General features: G+C 42.6%; 1 protein-coding gene across 3 annotated transcripts in view; it reads left to right on the plus strand.

Annotated features, from left to right (window-relative positions):
• The window catches only part of MDFIC (MyoD family inhibitor domain containing), a 113008-nt gene that overhangs the window by 49953 nt on the left and 42518 nt on the right, over window positions 1-20537 (plus strand). For all 3 annotated transcript variants that reach the window (XM_029073735.2, XM_029073732.2, XM_029073733.2), the window contains exon 3: window positions 20159-20434. In XM_029073735.2, the coding sequence (XP_028929568.1) occupies window positions 20159-20434 (276 nt within the window). The remainder of the gene's footprint in view (window positions 1-20158; window positions 20435-20537) is intronic.

Here is a 20537-nt window from a genome sequence, read left to right on the forward strand (position 1 = left end):
CTGTGCCTCATTTTTCTCACCCACAAAAAACTATTGAGCAAAATATCTGTTCTCCCTCCCTCTTAGATTGTAAACCCTAGGATTATGTCTACTCTGATTGTCTTCCCTAGCTCTTGGCATTCAGTAAGTGCTTACTAACTGCTACAAGTTTGAATGATAGTGGTATTTTGTTAAAGCGCTTACTATGTGCCAAGCCCTGTACTAGAAGCAGTGTGGATCAGTGGAAAGAGCACGGGCCTGGGAGTCAGAGATCATGAGTTCGAACCCCAGCTCTGCCGCTTGTCAGCTGTGTGCCTGTGGGCAAGTCACAACTTCTCTGTACCTCAGTTCCCTCATCTGTAAAATGGGGATTAAGACTGTGAGCCTTATGTGGGACAACCTGATTACCCTGTATCTCTCCCAGCGCTTAGAACAGTGCTCTGCACATACTAAGCGCTTAACAAATACCAACATTATTATTATTACTAAGTGCTGGAGTACATATGAGATGATCAGGTTGCCCCAAGAGCTCTGGAGAGATTCACCCCTGTCTCCCTTATGGGCTGGCATTTGGGGCTGAGGGCAGCTACAAAAGGACATGAAGTTGGAGAGGAGGAGTGTAGACACTGAGCCACAGAGAGACAAGAGCTGAAATGGAGAGTTGGGGCAAGCTACTCTCTGAAAGACAGTGAGAGGCAGCAAACTGTCACAGGAGTCAAATTAGGAACTACCCTATCCCCATCCTGGTTTACCTTTGTTGCTGGAATCAAGTCACTCTCTTGACTTCAGAGAAGTAGCGTGGCTCAGTGGAAAGAACCCGAGCTTGGGAGTCAGAGGTCATGGTTTCGAATCCCGCTCTGCCACTTGTCAGCTGTGTGACTGCGGGCAAGTCACTTAACTTCTCTGTGCCTCAGTTACCTCATCTGTAAAATGGGGATTAACTGTGAGTCTCATGTGGGACAACCTGATTACCCTGTATCTACCCCACCGCTTAGAACAGTGCTGTGCACATAATAAGCGCTTAACAAATACCAACATTATTATTGACAGACAAATTAGCAGAAACAAAGAACAGAATCTAGAGCAATAGAAAGAGCTCCAATTGTCCTCCTAAGTCCTGTCCCTGGTACATCTTCCCTTGCCATGTGGCTTCCCTTGGTTTTGATTAGTCTTTTTACTGCTGTTTGTTGCTCTTTCTTAGTTTCTTCTGTTTGTTTATAAAGGATAGTGGAAAAAAAAGCAGGGTTCTTTTTAGAAACGGACCGCCCTTCATGCTAACTATTCATCTTTGCATACACATTGGAAGGGTGTTCTTTCCAAAAAAGGATTTGAAAAGCTGGAACCCTAGAGTTTTATTTGAAGTTTATGCAAATGGTAAATCCTAACAAATTCCAAACATTAGCCAATAATATTTTTGAACCCCAAACTCACAAAATAAGCGGTGGCTAAGTTCACAGAGCAAGAGCCCCGTGTATAAGGAAAATAAACCTTCGTTTGTCCCAGTTGAATTCATTTTCTAATGCCATAGCAGGGTGATCCTAGTTCTTAATAATAATAATAATAATGTTGGTATTTGTTAAGCGCTTACTATGTGCCGAGCACTGTTCTAAGTGCTGGGGTAGACACAGGGGAATCAGGTTGTCCCACGTGGGGCTCACAATCTTAATCCCCATTTTACAAATGAGGTAACTGAGGCACCGAGAAGTGAAGTGACTTGCCCAAAGTCACACAGCTGACAAGTGGCCGAGCGGGGATTCGAACCCATGACCTCTGACTCCAAAGCCCGTGCTCTTTCCACTGAGCCACGCTGCTTGAGATGCTGACGATAAAGGCCAGTGTTCTCAGTCATTCAGGCAATTTTGAAAGATAAGGATAGATTTATGAGTATTACATCCCTCTGATGAATTGAAATCAGCTCTTAGTCTAAGCTCTTAGTACTGTAAGCACTTAATAAATATGAATGAATGAATGAATGAATGAATGAATAGTGGAAGGAATATTGGCCTGGGAATCAAGGACCTGGATTCACTTTCCGGTTCTCCCTCTTGTCTGCAGTGTGACCTTGGGCAAGTCATTTAACTTCTCTGTGCTCACCTTACTGCAGCTGTAAAATGGGAATAAAATAGCTCTTCTCCCTACTTAGATTAGGAACCCCATAATCTAATGATAATTATAATAGGTTGAATGAAACCCAATTAATTATCTTGTATTTAACCAAGCACTTTAGCATGTAGAGGCAAATTACCATTACTATTATTGTTGTTATTAGTGATAGTGGTGAACACTGAAGTAGAAGTAGGAGTAGGGTGAAATGGTCACCATGTAGCAGGGACGTGGGTTAATTCACCGAGTGATTATCGTATGCAGCGTATGGGTGATGTAATAGAATTAAGAGATGCCGTCTCAAGCATGCTCTAACCTTCATCTTCCTTCTCCACTCCTTTTCCCCTCCTTTGTGTTTTTCAGCTTCTGAAATTCATTTTATTTATTGTATTTTTAATTGGTATTTATTAAACATTACTATGTGTCAAACACTCTTCTAACCACAGGGTTAGATACAATTAAAGTCCCTGTCCCACAGGATGTTCACAGTCGAATTCTTGATCTCCATTTTTTACAGTTGAGAAAACTGAGGCCCTGAGGAGTTAAGTGACTTGCCCAAGTTCACACAGCAGTTAAGTGGCAGAGCTGGAATTAGAACCCAGTTCCTCTGACTCCCAGGCACATGCTTTTTTCCACTAGACCACATTGTTTCCTCTCCCTGTCTGTCTCCCCTCAAGACTATAAGCTTTTTGTGGGCTGGGATTGTGGTTATTAATTGCATGGTATTTTACCAAGCTCTGAGTACAGTACTACGCAAAGAGTAAGCGTTCAATGAATAACACTGACTGATTGAATAGAGAGCCCGGCTACCAAGAGAACAAGGGCAGGCACTCCTGAGCATGGTCCAGCTGTGGTACTTGTGTAGCTTCAGGATGGTAAAGAATGAAAAGATGCTAAAGCCGTTTTTCAATGATAATTTCCCCAATACTATTGGCATTTCCATTTTAGTAAGTTTCTGATGGTCAGGGAATGTGTCTATCAACTCTGTTATATTGTACTCTCCCAAGTACTTAGTATAGTGCTCTGCGCACAATAAGCTCTCAAATTAATTAGTTGATTGATCAATAGATATCACTTTTTGCTTTTTTTGGCCGTGAGTGAAAATTTTGACGTTAGAATTAATTACCTGCAGTTTTAAGCCTATATTTTTCCATTAACTTTCCTTTATCTGGCTGTTTATCTCTCATTTCTTAATGCCATCCCCATCGCCCACTGTGGCATTGACTCCGAGGAGAGAGGGAAGGGCAGGAGGGGCATTCAGGATCCAGAATGGAGCCTGGAATCAAAGTGCCAGGTTGAGTAAAAAGCCATTATTTCAGGGTCAGCTCATTCCAAATAAGAGACAATTGCAAGACACCCCTAATCTCCAGCTAAATTGTTCCATTAAAATGGAGCTTGCTCAGTCGTGGAAACTGGGTCCTGATGGGGGTCTCGAGGTTGGTTAGCGCTAAGTGTACCCAAATGACCACATGTGAATGGTCAGTGAAATATGGATAGGAAATCTCCCCAATTCTCAAACCAGGAGAAGAGGGAGGCTTCGCCCTTAGCTTCAAAATGCCTTTTTTGGGATCGGGATATTTCTCAATTTTTCTCTCTAAGAGAGGCTTGCTGTGGGTCTGCCTCTCCTACAAACACAGGGAGGGATTTCAGTCAATCAGCGGGATTCATTGAGTGCTTACCCTGTGCAAAGCACTTTACTAAGTTTTTGGGAGAATACAGTAGGGTTAGTAGACATGATCCTTAAGGGCAGATATTTGACATTCTTGGTTTTTTTTCAGATTTTCTGCCTTACTTCGTCAGTAATGATAATAATAATTATGGTGGTGTTTGTTAAGTGCTCACTGTATGCCAGGTACTGTATTAAGTGTTGGGGTAGATAGAAGGTAATTATTTTGTCCAACATAGGGCTTGCAGTCTTAATCCCCATTTTCCAGATGAGGTCATTGAGGCACAGTGAAGTGAAGTGGCTTGCCCAAGGTCACACAGCAGAAGAGTGGCAGAACTGGGATGAGAACCTAAGTCCTGCTGACTCCCAGGCCTGTACTCTAACCATTAAGCCAAGACTATACTGAAAAATGAATAAATTAATTCAGTAATGAATTAATAATGCTGATGATGATGATGGTATTTGTCAAGTGATTACTATGTGCCAAGCAGTGTTCTAAGCTCTGGGGGTAGATACAAGGTTATCAGTTTGTCCCAGGTGGGGCTCACAGTCTTAATCCCCATTTTACAGATGAGGTAACTGAGGCACAGAGAAGAGACGTGCCCAAAGTCACACAGCTGACAAGTGGCGGAGTTGGGATTAGAACCCACAACTTCTGACTCCCAAGCTCGAGCTCTTTCCACTAAGCCACGCTCCTTCTCTAATACTAATCCCTTGATTTTGTAAATTTTGTGCAATCTTGGGAATAATGTTTGGAGGAATGAACCAGAGAGGACTTTCAGGTTCTGCACTTTTTGTGAAAATAGATGTTTGGGGATGGGGAAGATGACTGGGAGAAGAGGTGGAGGAATGCCAGTTTGGGGCGTAGTGTATGTCTAGCTCTCCTTCGTCTTCAAAGGTGTTGGTTCTGGCCAGGGGTTTCTATCCGTACATGTGAGGTGGCTGAAAAGGTCTATGCAGGACTGTCACACCCTTTTGCGGTTTACATACAGAACCTGTTTCCATTTTGCCACCCTCCTGTCAGTATCCCAAGCTTCGTAAAACCCTTGTTCAAGGAAATAAGATGGACCCTGGATCCGGGGCCCGCGTTCTAATTAGGACCACCGCTTGTCTGCTACGTGACCTTGGACAAGTCATTTCACTTCTCTATAAAATGAGGATTAAGACTCTAAGCCCCATGTGGGACAGGGACCATGTCCAACCCGATTAGCTTGTGTCTACCTCAGCGCTTAGAACAGTGCCTGGCATATAGGAAGCACTTAACAAATACTATGTTAAAAAAAAAGGCAGTCCCTCGCCTGTTAATTGTCTGCCAGGCTAATCTGCCTTTTGCAGTGCTTTTCCAAAAGTCTGCTGCTATGTCTTCTTGTCAAGACTGTGTTTCACTAGATCTTTAAATCAGCTTGGCCTAGATGGAAGAATATAGGCTTGGAAGTCAGAAAACCTAGGTTCTCACCCTGGCTCTGCCACTTGTCTCCTGTGTGACCGGTGCCACTCAACTTCTCTGGGCCTCAGTTTCTTCCTTTGTTAATTGGAGATTAAATCCTCCTTCCTGCTTAAACTGTGAGCCCAATGAGGGATAGGGACTGTGTCCAACCAGATTATCTTGTATCTATTATAGCATATAGTAGAGTTCTTGGCACAGAGTAAGCACTTAACGGTTATTATTATTTCCACCCCCCGAATTTTCGTGCCCCCTTTCAGCTCATCATGCAGCAGCTACTCAGGTATCATACTACCTTCCGTACCCCTCGTGTATCCCTCTCAGCGGATCTGTCAAACTGTGAGCCGGGTGGTGGTGAACTGTGTGCATTCCAGCACATAATTTTCAGTAATCTATTCCTGCCATTTGGTGTCGAGCAGTACTGTGGTCCACGGCTTTATGTTGGATGCTCTCGTGGGTGTGGGTGGAAACGATCCCTGATGTCGCTAATCCTGTTTTGGGCCGGCTAGGCCAGCTACAGGAGGTACCACCCAGCAGGCAGCATCTGGCCTTATCTCCCAGCCCGCTGGAACCGGGAGCTGCCGGGTGATTGGCTTAATCAATCCATCACCCAACCTGGCCCTAAGCATAGTCCTTTCCACTAGACAAAAATGTTTGTTCCCCTTCCCAGCCCCACACCATCCCCGGTGCTAGGGTAGGGCTCAGCATACGGGAAAACACTGACGATATTGTCGTTATAAATGTTACAGTGACTTTAGCTGTTTTAGCTTTCTCTCACAATGCCAGTTTTTTCCTCATATCAGGGTCCCCAGAATCCTAGCTGGATCCCCCCAACTCCCTTCTGCACTGCCCTGACTTGCTCCCTTTATTCATGCCCTCTCCCAGCCCCACAGCACTAATGCACAGATCTGTAATTTATTTATATTAATGTCTGTCTCCCCCTCTAGACTGTAAGATCATTGTCAGCAGGGATTGTGTCTGTTTATTGTTATGCTGTACTCTCCCAAGCATTTAGTACAGAGCTCTCCACACAATAAACAATAAATACGATTAAATGAGTGGTGTCTGTAGTACGATCGACAGTGTCTTGGGAGTGAATAAAAAAAGATTTATGTCCTGACATTTTTCCCCGGGTTTCCTCACTCCACCGAGGCACTCTAAATTTCCATTAGTAGATGTAAAACAGACAATTGATGGGTTTTATTCTCATGTGCACGACGTCTTAGGCCACATCTCCAGGACTGGGTCATACCCGATTGCCATGTTTGGTCACCATAGTGAGACTTTGGCTTTCCCTCCATCTTGGATACTCTTGGGATGGCACTGGGGCTGAACTCAGTGGTGAACCAGGCCTCAACTCACTATTCCATCGATAAATTATAGTGTGGGTGAGAGGCCCGTATAGAATGTAGGTTGACTGCCCTGATGTCAGTCTGCCTGTGATGGAGGGTGGAGTTATGGACCGGAGGTCGAGTTGTCTGTGTAGACAGGAAATGGCCTGGAGGGAGGCCATAGTGGTAGTGGTAACATTTACTGAGAGCCCCCTGCTTTCAACACACTCTGCTAAGCACTTCAGGAATATGAAACAAGAAAGTGGCACATCCCTGACCACAGTGAACTTAGAGGGAGGCAGTCAAACAATAAGTTGGTATTTATTGAGCACTTACCAGTAGGAACTGTACTAAGCACTTGGGTGAGTATAATGCAATAGATTTGTTGGAAAGGATCCCTGCCCTCAAGGAGTTTACAGTCCAGGGGAGAGACAGACATTAAAGTAAACTGCAGGTAGGAGAAATGGCAGAATAGGGTCGGGAATGGATTGTCCATCTCTGTTGTATCATACTCTCCCAGTCAGGTGCTTAGTACCTGTCATGTCTGCTGTAAATATCTGCTGTGCGTGTCTGCTGTGTGGTCTTGGGCAAGTCACTCCACTTCTCTGGGCCTTCTCAGTTCTCCCTTCTCAGTTCCCTCATCTGTAAAATGTGGATTAAGAGTGTGAGCCCCATCCAGGATAGGGACTGTGAACAGCTTGATTAACCTGTACCTATCCCAGTGCTTGGCACATAGTAAGTACTTAACAAGTACCGTAATTATTATTATTATTCTTACAGAGCTGGGCATAGCGTAGCCTTCAAAAAATACCATTGATCTATTGATATGAGGAGATAAAACTATTTAAAGAGTAATCAAAACTAAAATGTATAACTGAATGAGCAAACGTAAGTCCTGAGGATGGATGTAAATGAGAATGTAAGTGATTGAAATGATTGATGGGTTTATATTAGGTTGGACTGTAACCAGATTGTTAGACTTGGGTCTTCCCCAGTAGGTAGACACAAAGAAGCAGTGTGAAAATACAGAGAAGCAGCATGGCTCAGTGGAAAGAGCCCGGGCTTGGGAGTCAGAGGTTGTGGGTTCTAATCCTGGCTTTGCCACTTGCCAGCTGTGTGACTTTGGACAGGTCAGTTAACTTCTCTATGCCCCAGTTACCTCATCTGTAAAATGGGGATTAAAACTGTGAGGCCCACGTGGGACAACCTGATCACCTTGTATCCCCCAGCGCTTAGAATAGTGCTTGGCACCTAGTAAGCGCTTAACAAATACCACAATTTTATTTTTATTTTTTGTAGAAAAGTGATTGACCCCCAGTAAGTGCTTAACAAATACCATTTAAAATAAAAAGTAAAAAAATATATCCTGGGAATTAATCCGGGAATGCAGGCGGCTGGAGCAGATGGTCTTTTAGAACGTCTTTGGTCTGTCAGATTAAGAGAGGGAGGAAATTCTTATCCAGGGGAAAAGCATGAATGAGGGGGTGGAGACAGGAGAGTTGAGAGTGAGTCAGGGTTAGAAAGTTGCTGAGGGAGGAACAAGATTGCAGGTGAGGGAATAATGGGGGAAGAGAACAGGTATGTAAGGTGAGGTGAGTTGGTGGACAACCCTGAAGCCAGAAGCAGATGGTCTACCAGAAAGAGCACAGGAATGGTTCCAATTGCAGCTCTGCCACTGGTCCATGACATTGGGGCATGGTTGGGCAAAAGTGTTTAGGCAGCATGTAAATGGCATTTGTGCAGATATAAAGTGAGAAGATTAAAATTAATTGGGGAAGGCCTCCTGGAAGAATTGTGATTTCAGAAGATAGGTGTTAGGGCCATTCATTATAATTCATTCATTATACCTTAGTTTTCTATAGCTCTTATTACCAAAGAGCTCTTGCATTAATGACCTCATTTTTGCCCTCACAAACCCGCGACGTAGGTAGAAAGGTAGGTGTTATCTCCATTTTGCCGATGTGGAAACTGACTTATGAAGAAGTTAATTGATTTGTCCAGTCACCCAGCATGTCTATGACATAGCTCACACTCAAATCCAGGTCCTCTGACTCCCAAACATACTCTCTGTTACCTCTCCTGTGATTATGTTATTTGAGGCTTGTTTGGGTGATTAAAAAAAGTTTGGCTAAATCAGGTGATTCCTGATTCATTCAGTCGTAATTATTGAGCACGTACTGTGTACAGAGCACTGTATTAAGCCCTTGGAATGAACAGTTCTTCAAGGCAGCCAAATTAAAGTTTGATTCCTCCACCTTTAGAGGATGTGATGAGACTTCATCCCTAGGGAACCCAGCTGACAATCTCTGGTGCAGGTAGAGAATGTCATGCTTCTGTGGTAGTTTCCCAAGTCTTTGATCAATCGATCAATCAATCAATGGTATTCATTGAACACTCACTGTGTGTACTAAACACTTGGGAGAGTTACAGTGCAACAGACCCAGAGCAAGCTTGCATTCTAGAGAGACTCATTTTGGGTCCTCAATACATTCCTTCACTACTAGAATTATTGCATGCTTTAGGGAATTGTTGCCACTGGAAACTAGACAGTTGTAAATATCAACAGGTCTTAGCCATTGATCCGTGAATGTATGGTCCATGCTGGGTCATTGGAAGAGAAGTCCAGGATGTACAGGGAAACCTTAGAGGTGTTGGATGAACCACCTAAGGATGGGTGTCCAAGAGGCTTCGTTCTCACATTTTAACAAGGTAAAATTGAATCACAACTCTTCCCTATAAGCTAAAAAACCCAAATAATAGAAAAGTCATTATAAGAATTTAGGTTCCTTTGTGGCTGCTTCATATTTCTTACTGGATTCCAAGCAGGAAGGACAAAGAATTTCCTCGTCCTCTTCCACTTGTGGGTCATGCTTATAATCTCATCTGTCAAGCTAATTTCAGCTTCGAACTCCATGATGCCTCCAACTCAGCCCGCCCAGTCTACCGTACCTCATCCTGTTGCCTTCTTCCTCTGTGATAATATTTCTCAGATTTCCCTCTGTCTGCTGGGCTCTTTGGCCATAAATTGTGATTAGGGGTGATTGGGGCTCAAACAACAGTAGGACCACATTGGGATTTAATTGGAGTAAGAATCAACTGTGAAAATAAATCACCCAGGGTGGACCCTTTGTTCTCACCTCATGGGCTGGGTCCAGCCTACTGTCAGTACCAGCGGATTTTAACTTAACTTCTGGTTCTTTCAGAATGGGCATCGTGACCTAATGGAGAAAATATGGGCCTGGGAGCTAAAGGACCTGGGTTCTAATCCTGGGTGCACCTCTTGCCTGCTGCGAGACCTTGGGCAAGTCACTTAACTTCTCAGTTTCCTCATCTGTAAAATGAGGATTCAGTGCTCTTCTTCCTACTCAAACAGTGAGTCGCGTGTGGGACAAGGACTCTGTCTGACCTGATTATCTTATATCTATACTTGCACTTAATACAGTGCTCAGTGCATATTAAGTGCTTACCTAATGCCACAATACTTACAAATACCACACTGCTTTCCAGCAGCTGACTTCAGACATGATTATCATCATTCTTCAATATCTATAACATTCACTGGGTGCCTCTTAGACTGTGAACCCCATGTGCAATAGGAACTGGGTCCTGTCTGATTTATCTTGCATCAACCCCAGCATCTATCACAGTATGTAGCCCATAGTAAGCGCTAAATTAGTACCATTCATTCATTCATACATTCAATCAATAGTATTTATTGAGGGCTTACTATGTGCAGAGCACTGTACTAAGTGCTTGGAATGTGCACATTGGCAACAGATAGAGACCGTCCCTGCCCACTGATGGGCTTACAGTCTAATCGGGGTGACAGACAAAAACAGTACCATTATAATGTCAGTGTGTGGAATATTGTGTGGGTGCCCATTGTGTTCAAAGCACCATGTCGAGTGCTTGGTGTGGCATGAACACTGTCCCGAGTGTCTGCTATATGCGAATGAATCATTCTGTTGTATTTATTGAATGCTTACTGTATGCCAAACACTGTACTAAGTGCTTGGGAGATGGTAATACAATAGATTTGGTGGACATGATCTCTGCCCTTAACAATAATAATAATAATAATAATAGTGGTATTTGTTAAGTGCTTACGATGTGCTAGGAACTGTACTAAGTGTTGGGAAAAAATGAAGTAAATAGGGTTGGACATGGTCCCTGTCCCACATTAATTCCCATTTGACAAATGAGGTAACTGAGGCAAGAGAAGTGAAGTGACTTGCCCAAGGTCACATAGCAGACAAGTGGCAAAGCCAGGATTAGAATCCAGGTCCTTGTGATGCCCAGGCCCATGCTCTGTCCTGTAGGCCATGTTGCTTCTAGACCATAGTGCTTTTCTAAGGAATTTACAATCTAGCGGAGTCTTAAGAGAACCTCCCAGGGTCTTTTCATTTACCTTTCTGACTCAAGGTAAGAATGCATATTAAGAATCCCCAACTGTATACTCCACTGTGTTGTTTTGGAAAATTTCCCTCAGTGAAAATACCAAATATTTAATTTGGCCTCCTCCTTGTTCTGAAAAACTTCTGCTGACCAGCAAGTAGGGCAGAAGATGCGTTCTGGTTCCCGGTGAAGCTTGGCATGTTGCTACCCAGTTTCTCTTTGGTCATGGAGCTGTTGCCTTTGGGATTTTAATAGACACTTCACAGATTAATTGAAACCTGGGCTTCTAAAACAGGCTCTTATAAATCTTCCGTTTGCAAATGAACTGAAATTTTTCCAGCCCAAAACGTATAGTGTTGGAGCCAACTTTTAGGGCCCATCATAAGGCACTTTTGTGCCGAAGACACCTCCTGTAAAATAGAAAGGTGCTGCTTAAGGAAATGTTGGGTGTCAGTACTTTGTTTTGCCTTATAAAGTCAGCATGGCATAAAATATTCATTGGCAGAAATTGATTTGAAAAGATTGATCGTACCTTGATAGTACCTTGTTATTTAGTTAATGCATGTTTCCTGGGCTACAGAAGGTACAGTATCTGCTATTCATTTCCTACAAAATATTCAAAAATAATTGCTGACAAAGGCCGCTTTGCCAGTTAACTCTTAGGCATATCTTGGCATCTGAATGTTAATAATCGGGGTAGTGTTGCAAAGACATCAATTGATGTAGTTTAGAGCCTCATGGCAAGGCCTGGCAATTGGAAAAGAGGGGGAGAGAAGGAAGCAGGATTTTCCAGTTTTCCGTTCAGATGAGGTAAATCTTCCACACGCTTCGGTCCAGGCACTTCAGCCCCTTTCACCTGTTGCTTACTGAGAGACTCTATAGCAGAGCATGCATTCTATGGGATGCAGAGATCAAAAGGATCGAGTGCATCTATGGCCATTTGCAGGCATATTAAACACCCCAATCTAGACTCTAACCTCCCTGTGGGCGGGGAACATGTCTTCCTATTCTAGTGTACTCTTTCAAGTGCTTAGTACAGTGCTTTGCAGGGAACAAACTTTGCAGGAATGGCTTTGGTGTTGGTAGCCAAGAACTTTCATGTATCTTGAGATTAGCTATTAATTAGCTGTCTCAATGGAAAAGTGTGAGGTTGTTTTTAGGTGTGCCTCGGTTTCGAAGAGTGCATGTTCACTTCTGTGTTAATAATAGGTCTGGGGGAACAGTCTCTAATGTTACAGAGACTGTAAAAATAAAAAAGGTGTTTTTAGGTGAGCACATTGCAAAACTCAGTATTTTACTGGAAATGTGTTACACCTTCTTGGAGAGGGATATTTTTGTCTTTTAGGTTGGGAAATTGGGACAAATGAAGTTATTTGAAGTAAGCATTGCTGTACCTTTGTTGATAAGACAACCAGATCTGACATCATTCCTGGGGCAGTGCCTCAGTCTAACCAGTCCCCACTCTGCCTTTAGAGGGGACATGCTTGAACAAACCATATTACTCTCCTGGGCATCCATCTTCACGGTTATGGACAATAATACTAATAACGGTGGAATATGTTAATTGCTTACTGCATGCCAGGCACCGTACTCGGCTCTAGGGTAGATTCAAGATAATCAGGTTGGAAAGAGTCCCTGTCCCACATAAGGCTCACAATTTTAGTCCCCATTTTACAGAAACTGAGGCACAAAGAAGTTGAGTGACTTGCCCAAGGTCACACAGCAGACAAGTGACAGAGCTGGGATTAGAACCAGGTCCTCTGATTCTCAGGCCTGTGCTGTTTCCTCCAGGCCTTGCTTCCATATCATAATAATTGATTTTATTTGTTAAGCACTTACTATTGGCTAAGCACTAGGGTAGATATGAAATAGTCAGGTAAGACATAGTAACATCTGTAAAATGGGGATTAACTGTGAGCCTGATGTGGGATGACCTGATTACCCTGTATCTCCCCCAGCGCTTAGAACAGTGCTCTGCACATAGTAAGCACTTAACAAATACCAACATTATTATTATTATTACCTGACCCAAATGGGGCTCACAGTTTATGTACAAGGGAGACAGGTATTTAATCCCCGTTTTACAGATGAGCTAACTGAGGCACAGAAAAGTGAAGTGACTAATATCCCCAGTTTTCCCTCTCGTACCCTATTATGCACTGCTTGTCCATGAATTTATCAAACCCACTTTTGAGCTATCTAATACCCCCACCCGTAAGTGTTTACAAAAAGGATTTTTTCATCATCTTTTCCACCAGAATGACTTAAACGGTAGAATCATGCGTGTTCATGAGTACACACATTTCCAATAGTTCAGAACCTGGCATTTGAAATACTTTCTTATTGAATCTGTTTATTCCTCCCTGAATTTTTCTGGAGGTTTTAGTCTGTACCCGAGCCAAGGCATTAAAATAGCCATGGAAAGTGGCTAAGTGGTTGGGAATTTGGGGAAGTTTTTCTTAGCAGTAAAATGATTAGTGAGATCATATTTAATATTTTACATCTTACTAATCCACAAATAACTGTTTCATGTAGAGTCAGCTACTATCTCCTAATTTTCTATCTTGAATCCATGTACCTATATTTACATTTCTTACTGGAAATCATTAGTGGTGGTGTAAAATCTGCCTATCTATATGTATTTATGGCATTTGTTAAGTGCTTACTATGTGCCAGGCACTATACTAACCATTGGGGTAGATAAAAGCTAATCAGATCGGGCACAGTCCTTGTACCACAGGGGGCTCAGTCTTAATCCCCATTTTACAGATGGATAACTGAGGCACAGAGAAGTTAAGTGATTTGCCCAAGGTCACGCAGCAGACAAATGGCAGAGCTGGGGTTAGAACTCAGGTCCTCTGACTCCCAGGCTCATGCTCTTTCTGCTAGGCCATGCTGATTCTAAACATAATATCTACCTAAATTTACTGGTTCTCTAGATCAAAAGTATTTGAATTTGGACAGCCCCACATTTCCTTGTAACTAGTGTTCATTGTGGCTATTAATAAATTCAATCCTGTTGGGTAGAGAGAAGAATGATTGATTAACCAAAAAAAAATTGTCTTAAAATATGTGGAGCACTGGTCACCAGTTGTATCAGAATTTGAAGGTGCTAAATGTTCATATAACTGTCATTTGAAATTTCCATGTGCATTGCATCCGTTATGGAATATCTAGAATCAATTTTTTTTTTTTACTCCTGTAGAGAGTTGAAAATGGGGTCTTTTGTAGAAGCACACGGTCTGTTTAGAATGATATAACAGACGCTGAATGTTCACATATCAAACAAAATGCCAGCTTTCTGTAGAAAAGAGGTGTCAAAAAGTTTCTTTGTACCTTTAACGCATGTGATTATGTAGTACAAAATGCAGAGTTTGTAAAATTTCCTGAATATACAGGCAAAAAAAATGAATAATTCAAAACAACTCCTAAGTTCTCCATTCTATTGTACCTTTTATAACGCAGGCGGCAGATAGCATTGTGCTCCCAGTAGAGCTGAATTTGCACAAGTTACACCTCTGAAAATGCCAGCTGGTCTGTGGTCTACTTTTGAGAGCTGTCACATATGTAAAGATTTGAAAAAAGAGAGACAGCTGAATGAGAGCAGGGGATCATTAAAGGGAGAGTGAGGGTCCCTAGACGTCCCCTGTGTTTTAAGAAGCATTGTGTCATTTCCCAAAGCACATTCTTTTTACAACCTTTACACAATAAGGTAAAAATATTTCTGTTTTAAACCAAATCATTGTGGCTTAATCTTCTGTCAGGTGCTATTGTTCTTTTTCCTTGCATGCAGTTATAGGTTTCCTAATTGGTTTCTGGTGCATTTTAACCACGAGATTCAAGTCTCCCCATTGAAAAATTATCAATAAAGTTAAAATAAATTTAAATTGTGATAACTAATTCAATGGGGGTTTCATTCAGCTTTGATTTGACCTATATCCCCTTTTGTGAATCTGGCGGAGTCAAGCGAGCTAAAAGTTGTGTGTTAATATTGAAATGCTGGAATGTAGAAGGATATGTGGGAAATAGGCATTAGCAATAATAAAAAAAAACAGTAAAAGTAATTGAGGAAGTCAAGGACATGGGAAGCAAAAAAGGGTGAATATGCCATCGCTTTTCCAAGATTTCTCATTTACCCGCTTGCCAACAGGAACTGACATTACTTGGAAGATTGAGGTCTGGATAATTTGTCAAATCATTGGGTTATACAAAATCTCTGACTGTAACCAAGAAATTGTTCACTTCCATGTCTGATTAAGATGGCAATGGAAGGGCCAGATCTGCCCAAGAGTACCACTTTTGGGACCTGGACTTAGAATGATCTTTTTAATAATAATAGTAATTGTGGCATTTGTTATGCACTTACTGTGTGCCAAGCACTGTTCTAAGCACTAGGGTAGATACAAATTAATCAAGTTGGACACAGTCCCTGTCCCATTTGGGGCTCGTAGTCGGAATCTCCATTTTAAAGATCAGGTTATTGAGGCACAGATGAATTAAGAGGTCACGGTGGACATGTGATGGAGCCGGGATTAGAACCCACATCCCCCAACTTCCAGGACCATGCTCTTTCCACTAAGGCCACTCTGCTTCTTGCATTTTGGCTTTAAATTTATTTAATCTTCCTTAGTTTATTCTACCTACAGAAACTTTATTTTATTGGGAGAAATCTGAATGCTAAGCAGAGAGATTTTCTCCAACTTATCCTCAAATTTATAACACAGCTGTTTTTGCTGGAAAAAAGTGGGTTGGAAATCTCCTGATGATTATGATGATTGCGAAGGAATTTAAGTGACTAATATTTGTCAAGCATTGTTCTGAGTTCTGGCATAGATATAAATTAAAAAGGTCAGATAAAGTTCCTGCCCCACATGAGGCTCACAGTCCAAGTAGGATGGAGAACAGGTGCTGAACCCCCATTTTATGCTTGAGGACTGTGGCACAGAGAAGTTAAATGACTTGTCCAAGGTCACATAGCAAGCAAGTGGTAAAGCTGTGATTAGAACCCAGGCCATCCGACAAGGCCTATGCTCTTCTCACTCGGCCATGCTGATTCCCATACCATATCTGCTTATTCTATAGATTTGGTTAGTAATGTAATGTTGGTATTTGTTAAGCGCTTACTATGTGCAGAGCACTGTACTAAGCGCTGGGGTAGATACAGGGTAATCAGGTTGTCCCACATGAGGCTCACAGTTAATCCCCCTTTTGCAGATGAGGTAACTGAGGCGCAGAGAAGTTAAGTGACTTGCCCACAGCCACCCAGCTGACAAGTGGCAGAGCCGGGATTTGAACCCATGACCTCTGATTCCCAAGCCCGGGCTCTTTCCACTGAGCCATGCTGCTTCTTAGCTTTCTTTATTATTTCATCTATTCTATTCTGAAGAGGGCTCAAGCCTGCTTCAGCAATTTAGATAGATGCCAATCAGGTTCATACAAGAGATTATAGGTTCAGAAATGGTCCAGAAAAAGGAGGATATCATTTTTTTAAGCCAAAAGAATTTTCACTGACAAGGGGAAAAAAAACTGTTTACTCATAGACCAGATTTTTGAGTCATTGCTGGATAATTCTAAAATGAACAAGAGATGAGATATATGGATCGCTTTTGAGACACAGGAGAGGGTTAAAAAAGAAGTTATGATATTTTCCCATGGAAGCAGCGTAGCCTAATGGAAAAAGCAAGGGCCTGGGATTTAGAAGGATCTGGCTTCTAATCCCAGTTCTGCTACTTGCCTGCTGTGTGACTTTGGGTAAGTCACTTCACTTCTCTGTGCTTCAGTTCCCTCATCTGCAAAATGGGGATTCAATTCCTCTTCTCCCTTCTATTTAGAATGTGAGCCCATGTGGGGTCTGATTATCTTGTGTCTACCCCAGCAATTATTACAGGATTTGGCACATAGTAAGCACTTAACAAATACCACAATGATTATGTGACGATGTCTTCCGCAAAGGAACCAGATTCGAGGCACACTCAATTATGCCGAATTGTGTGTTTTCACTATGCATTTTGGATAGAGTCAAAATCTGAGAATGTGAGCTTTTTGAGTACAGTGTGCTGTAGTGTTGCAATAAGCAGTTTGCATGCATTCTCATGGCATGGGTCACATGAGTACTGCACGATGACATTTCTTAGGGTGTTGTAAGACTAGGTCCCCTGCATTGAAGGAGACCATGGTATAGTTGCTTCTAGATAATATAACTAGTAGTTGATACTGTAATGATGATGATGATGGTATTTATTAAGCACTTACTATGTGCCAGGCACTGTTCTAAGCCCTGGGATAGATGGAAGATTATCACTTTGGACACGGTCCCTGGCCTACATGGGGCTCACAGTCTTAACCCTCATTTTACAGATGAGGGAACCAAGGCACAGAGAAGTTGTGACTTTGGCCAAAGTCACACAGCAGACAAGTGATGGAGCTGGGATTAGAAGCCGGGTCCTTCTGACTCCCAAGCCTGTGCTCTATCCACCAGGCCACACTGATTCTCTAGTTACAATCAGTCAGTCATATTTATAGTGCACTTACTGTGTGCAGAGAACTCTACTAAGCACTTGGGAGAGTACACTGTAGCAATACAACAGACACATTCATTCATTCAGTAGTATTTATTGAGTGCTTACTATGTGCAGAGCACTGTAGTAAGCACTTGGAATGTACAAATCGGTAACAGATAGAGACAGTCCCTGCCCTTTGATGGGCTTACAGTCTAATCGGGGGAGACAGACAGGCAAGAAGCCTATGGTGCAGAGGGGAAGACAGAGATTAATATAAATATATAAAAGTACAGATATAGACATAGGTTTTGGGGGGCTGGGATGGGGGAATGAATAAAGAGAGGAACAGCAGAAACAGTGTATGACCCCAATGGTCCTCCTATTTACCAGGCAAGAAGTTGTGCGTGATGGCACGTGTGTTAAACCAAATACATAGCATGACATAATTCCATCATTTGTAACATTGTATTGAAGCGTATGGACTTTGTGCAATCCTAGAGAACACCTGAATTCACCACCATTGCATTTTCCTCCCCCGGGACCCCAAGGTCAATGTGAAATCAGAAGCAGCATGGCCTAGTGGATAGAGCACGGCCCTGTAGTCAGAGTGACCTGGGTTCTAATCCCAGATCCACCCCTTGTCTGCTCTGTGACCTTAGGAAAGTCACTTAGATTCTCGGTGCCTCAGTTACCTCATCTGCAAAATGGAGATTAAGACACTGAGCCCCACGTGGGAGCTTTTAGCTGTTTAGCTTATATCTACCCCAGCACTCAGTGTAGTGCCTGGCACATAGTAAGCACTTGACGAATACCATCAAAAGAAAAATAAAATCCTGTGTTTAGGTGGGGAAATTTGGTGTCCAGACTCAAGGGAGGGAAACTTGGGAAATTCAAAATTGGACATAAAATCATCCAATATCAGATTGGAACCAGACAGAGGACCAAACATCTGGAAACAGGACTTCCCAACATATATCTGGACAATGGGACTCCCTAATGGTAAAACTGCTAAATGATATCCAGCTTCGTGTTCATTATACTACAATTATGTGGAATGTTAATAAGGAGAGTCTATCTTTCTATAATGTCCAAATTTTAAAGACTCAAGTGAAAAATCCAGAACTCCAAATCACTTTGGAAATCCCATACTGCAATCCAAACATATTTGGTATGACTCTGTGATCAAGGTTCACTTGGCTCATTAAATACCTGGGAAGAAATTGAGCTGAACCATAATTTGTGCTATGAGATTTTTAAATCTCCTAAAACTAAAGCAAGGGAACTGTACCATTTTAGAGACCAAAGAGTGAAAAAGGATACGTTGGCAGTTACAGCCTGCCGGATTTGGCCTTGTTTTGAATTGGGACAAAGTGAATTTTCTTCCCTTTCACTGGTTGAAAATATATACTTACACTTTTTGGAGGGGAGAAGTAGATTTTTTTTTTTGGCAGAGGAATGGAACTTAGAACCTCTTTTCTCAGGCAATAGTGCAAAGCTTGACTGAAAACTCCGTAGAAAAGCTGGGCCAATTTCACGTTCTGTGAGAACGTGATAAATCACTGGATCGCCGGGAGAACCATGCCACAGACAAAACAGCCAGACAGGCAGCAATTGCGAGAGGAGTTGCTCTCCTTAAGGATTCGTGAAGATCAGGACATTCATTTTCTCATTCAATCGTATTTATTGAGCGCTTACAGTGTGCAGAGCACTGTACTAAGTGCTTGGAAAGTACAATATAGGAATAAAGTCAATTCCTGCCCACAGTGGGCTTACTGTCTAGAAGGACCAAAAGCTAGCCTAGAAAATAAAGGCAGGCACTGTAGGAGACAGGTCTAACATTCAGCTCAACAAGGTTGCATTTCTGGGTCAGCGGCAAAGAAAAGCCATATTAATATATTTGTAAGAAGAGAATGATGTTGCCCTGTAAATTTAACTACTATATACCATTAACTGTCACCCTATTTAATTCAGGCTTAAAATAGCCCTGCTTTTGCTTCAGTAGCAGTATTTCCTCCCTCAGCTGGACAGTCATTCCAATCCTCCATATGACTTTGCTAGAATGATAGGTCCTGTATGATGCAGAAGTGGTTGGATTGTAAAGTAGGTGACTTCATTAGCTTGAAGGAGTGGGAATTTAAGTTCTAATTTGAATTGACAGTTTGCCTTTGCAACGCACCAGTTCTTCGAACCAAAGCCAACCTGCCTTGGAAAGTGTTTATAAGTGTGGCATTGAAGTTGGTACATTCTGAATACATCCCGACAGGATGAGAGAACTTAAACAAAGGATAAAAGGTCCTATTGGATCTTTGTCTAGCTCCCATCCCAGTTTTAGGATTGTTCCAGCTGTATATTTTCTAGGGCCCTGGCCAAGTTTGAAATGCATGACAGGATTAGACCTCCACAGTTTTGGAAGACTCTTCCACAGCTGAATTGCTCTCACTATTAGGAAAATTTGCTGGTATTCAATTTAAATTTTCCTATTAAAAATGTGTTCCAATCCCCCCACAGATGTTCCGTGTGCCCTCTTACTAAGACACTCCCAGTGGAGGGAAATGACTCTTTGTTTACTGGAGGCTGTCTTATTGTGTTTTTAAGAATCTTTTCCCAATAATTTCCCCCCTTCCTCCATTTGGATCAGTGGATTAAAATGGAAACCATTTTTGGCTTTGAAACCCACCCCTCCCTGTTCGGCCGTGAAGTTTGAATATGTCCTAACCCCTTGGCTCTCTCTCCCTAAAAGCACAACCCCAGCGACTGCCCCAGCTCCAGACGTCAGTGCAGGAACCAAACGAGGGAGAAGTGGGAAAGGTGCACAACAGCCAGCCAGGCCTGAGTAATGGGAACGGCCTCTACAAAGGGGTCAGGCCCCCAGCTCCGGACAACCGAATGCTCTCTGCTCCTGTGGCCCAGAAAATGCACCGGAAGATTCAGTCCAGTCTGTCCGTGGGCAGCGACATCAGCAAGAAGAGTAAAGTGAGCGCTGCATTTTCCCAGAAGCCGGGCTCCTCCCCAGAAGGTAGGGAGATCTTTTTCCAGTATTATGAAGAAAACGGGCTGAAATTGGCCCGAAAAACACGTGGCTTAGTAGATATAGTATGGGCTTGGGAGTCAGAAGGACC

The sequence above is a fragment of the Ornithorhynchus anatinus genome, chromosome 10 (genome assembly GCF_004115215.2).
Source record: "Ornithorhynchus anatinus isolate Pmale09 chromosome 10, mOrnAna1.pri.v4, whole genome shotgun sequence".
NCBI lineage: Eukaryota > Metazoa > Chordata > Mammalia > Monotremata > Ornithorhynchidae > Ornithorhynchus > Ornithorhynchus anatinus.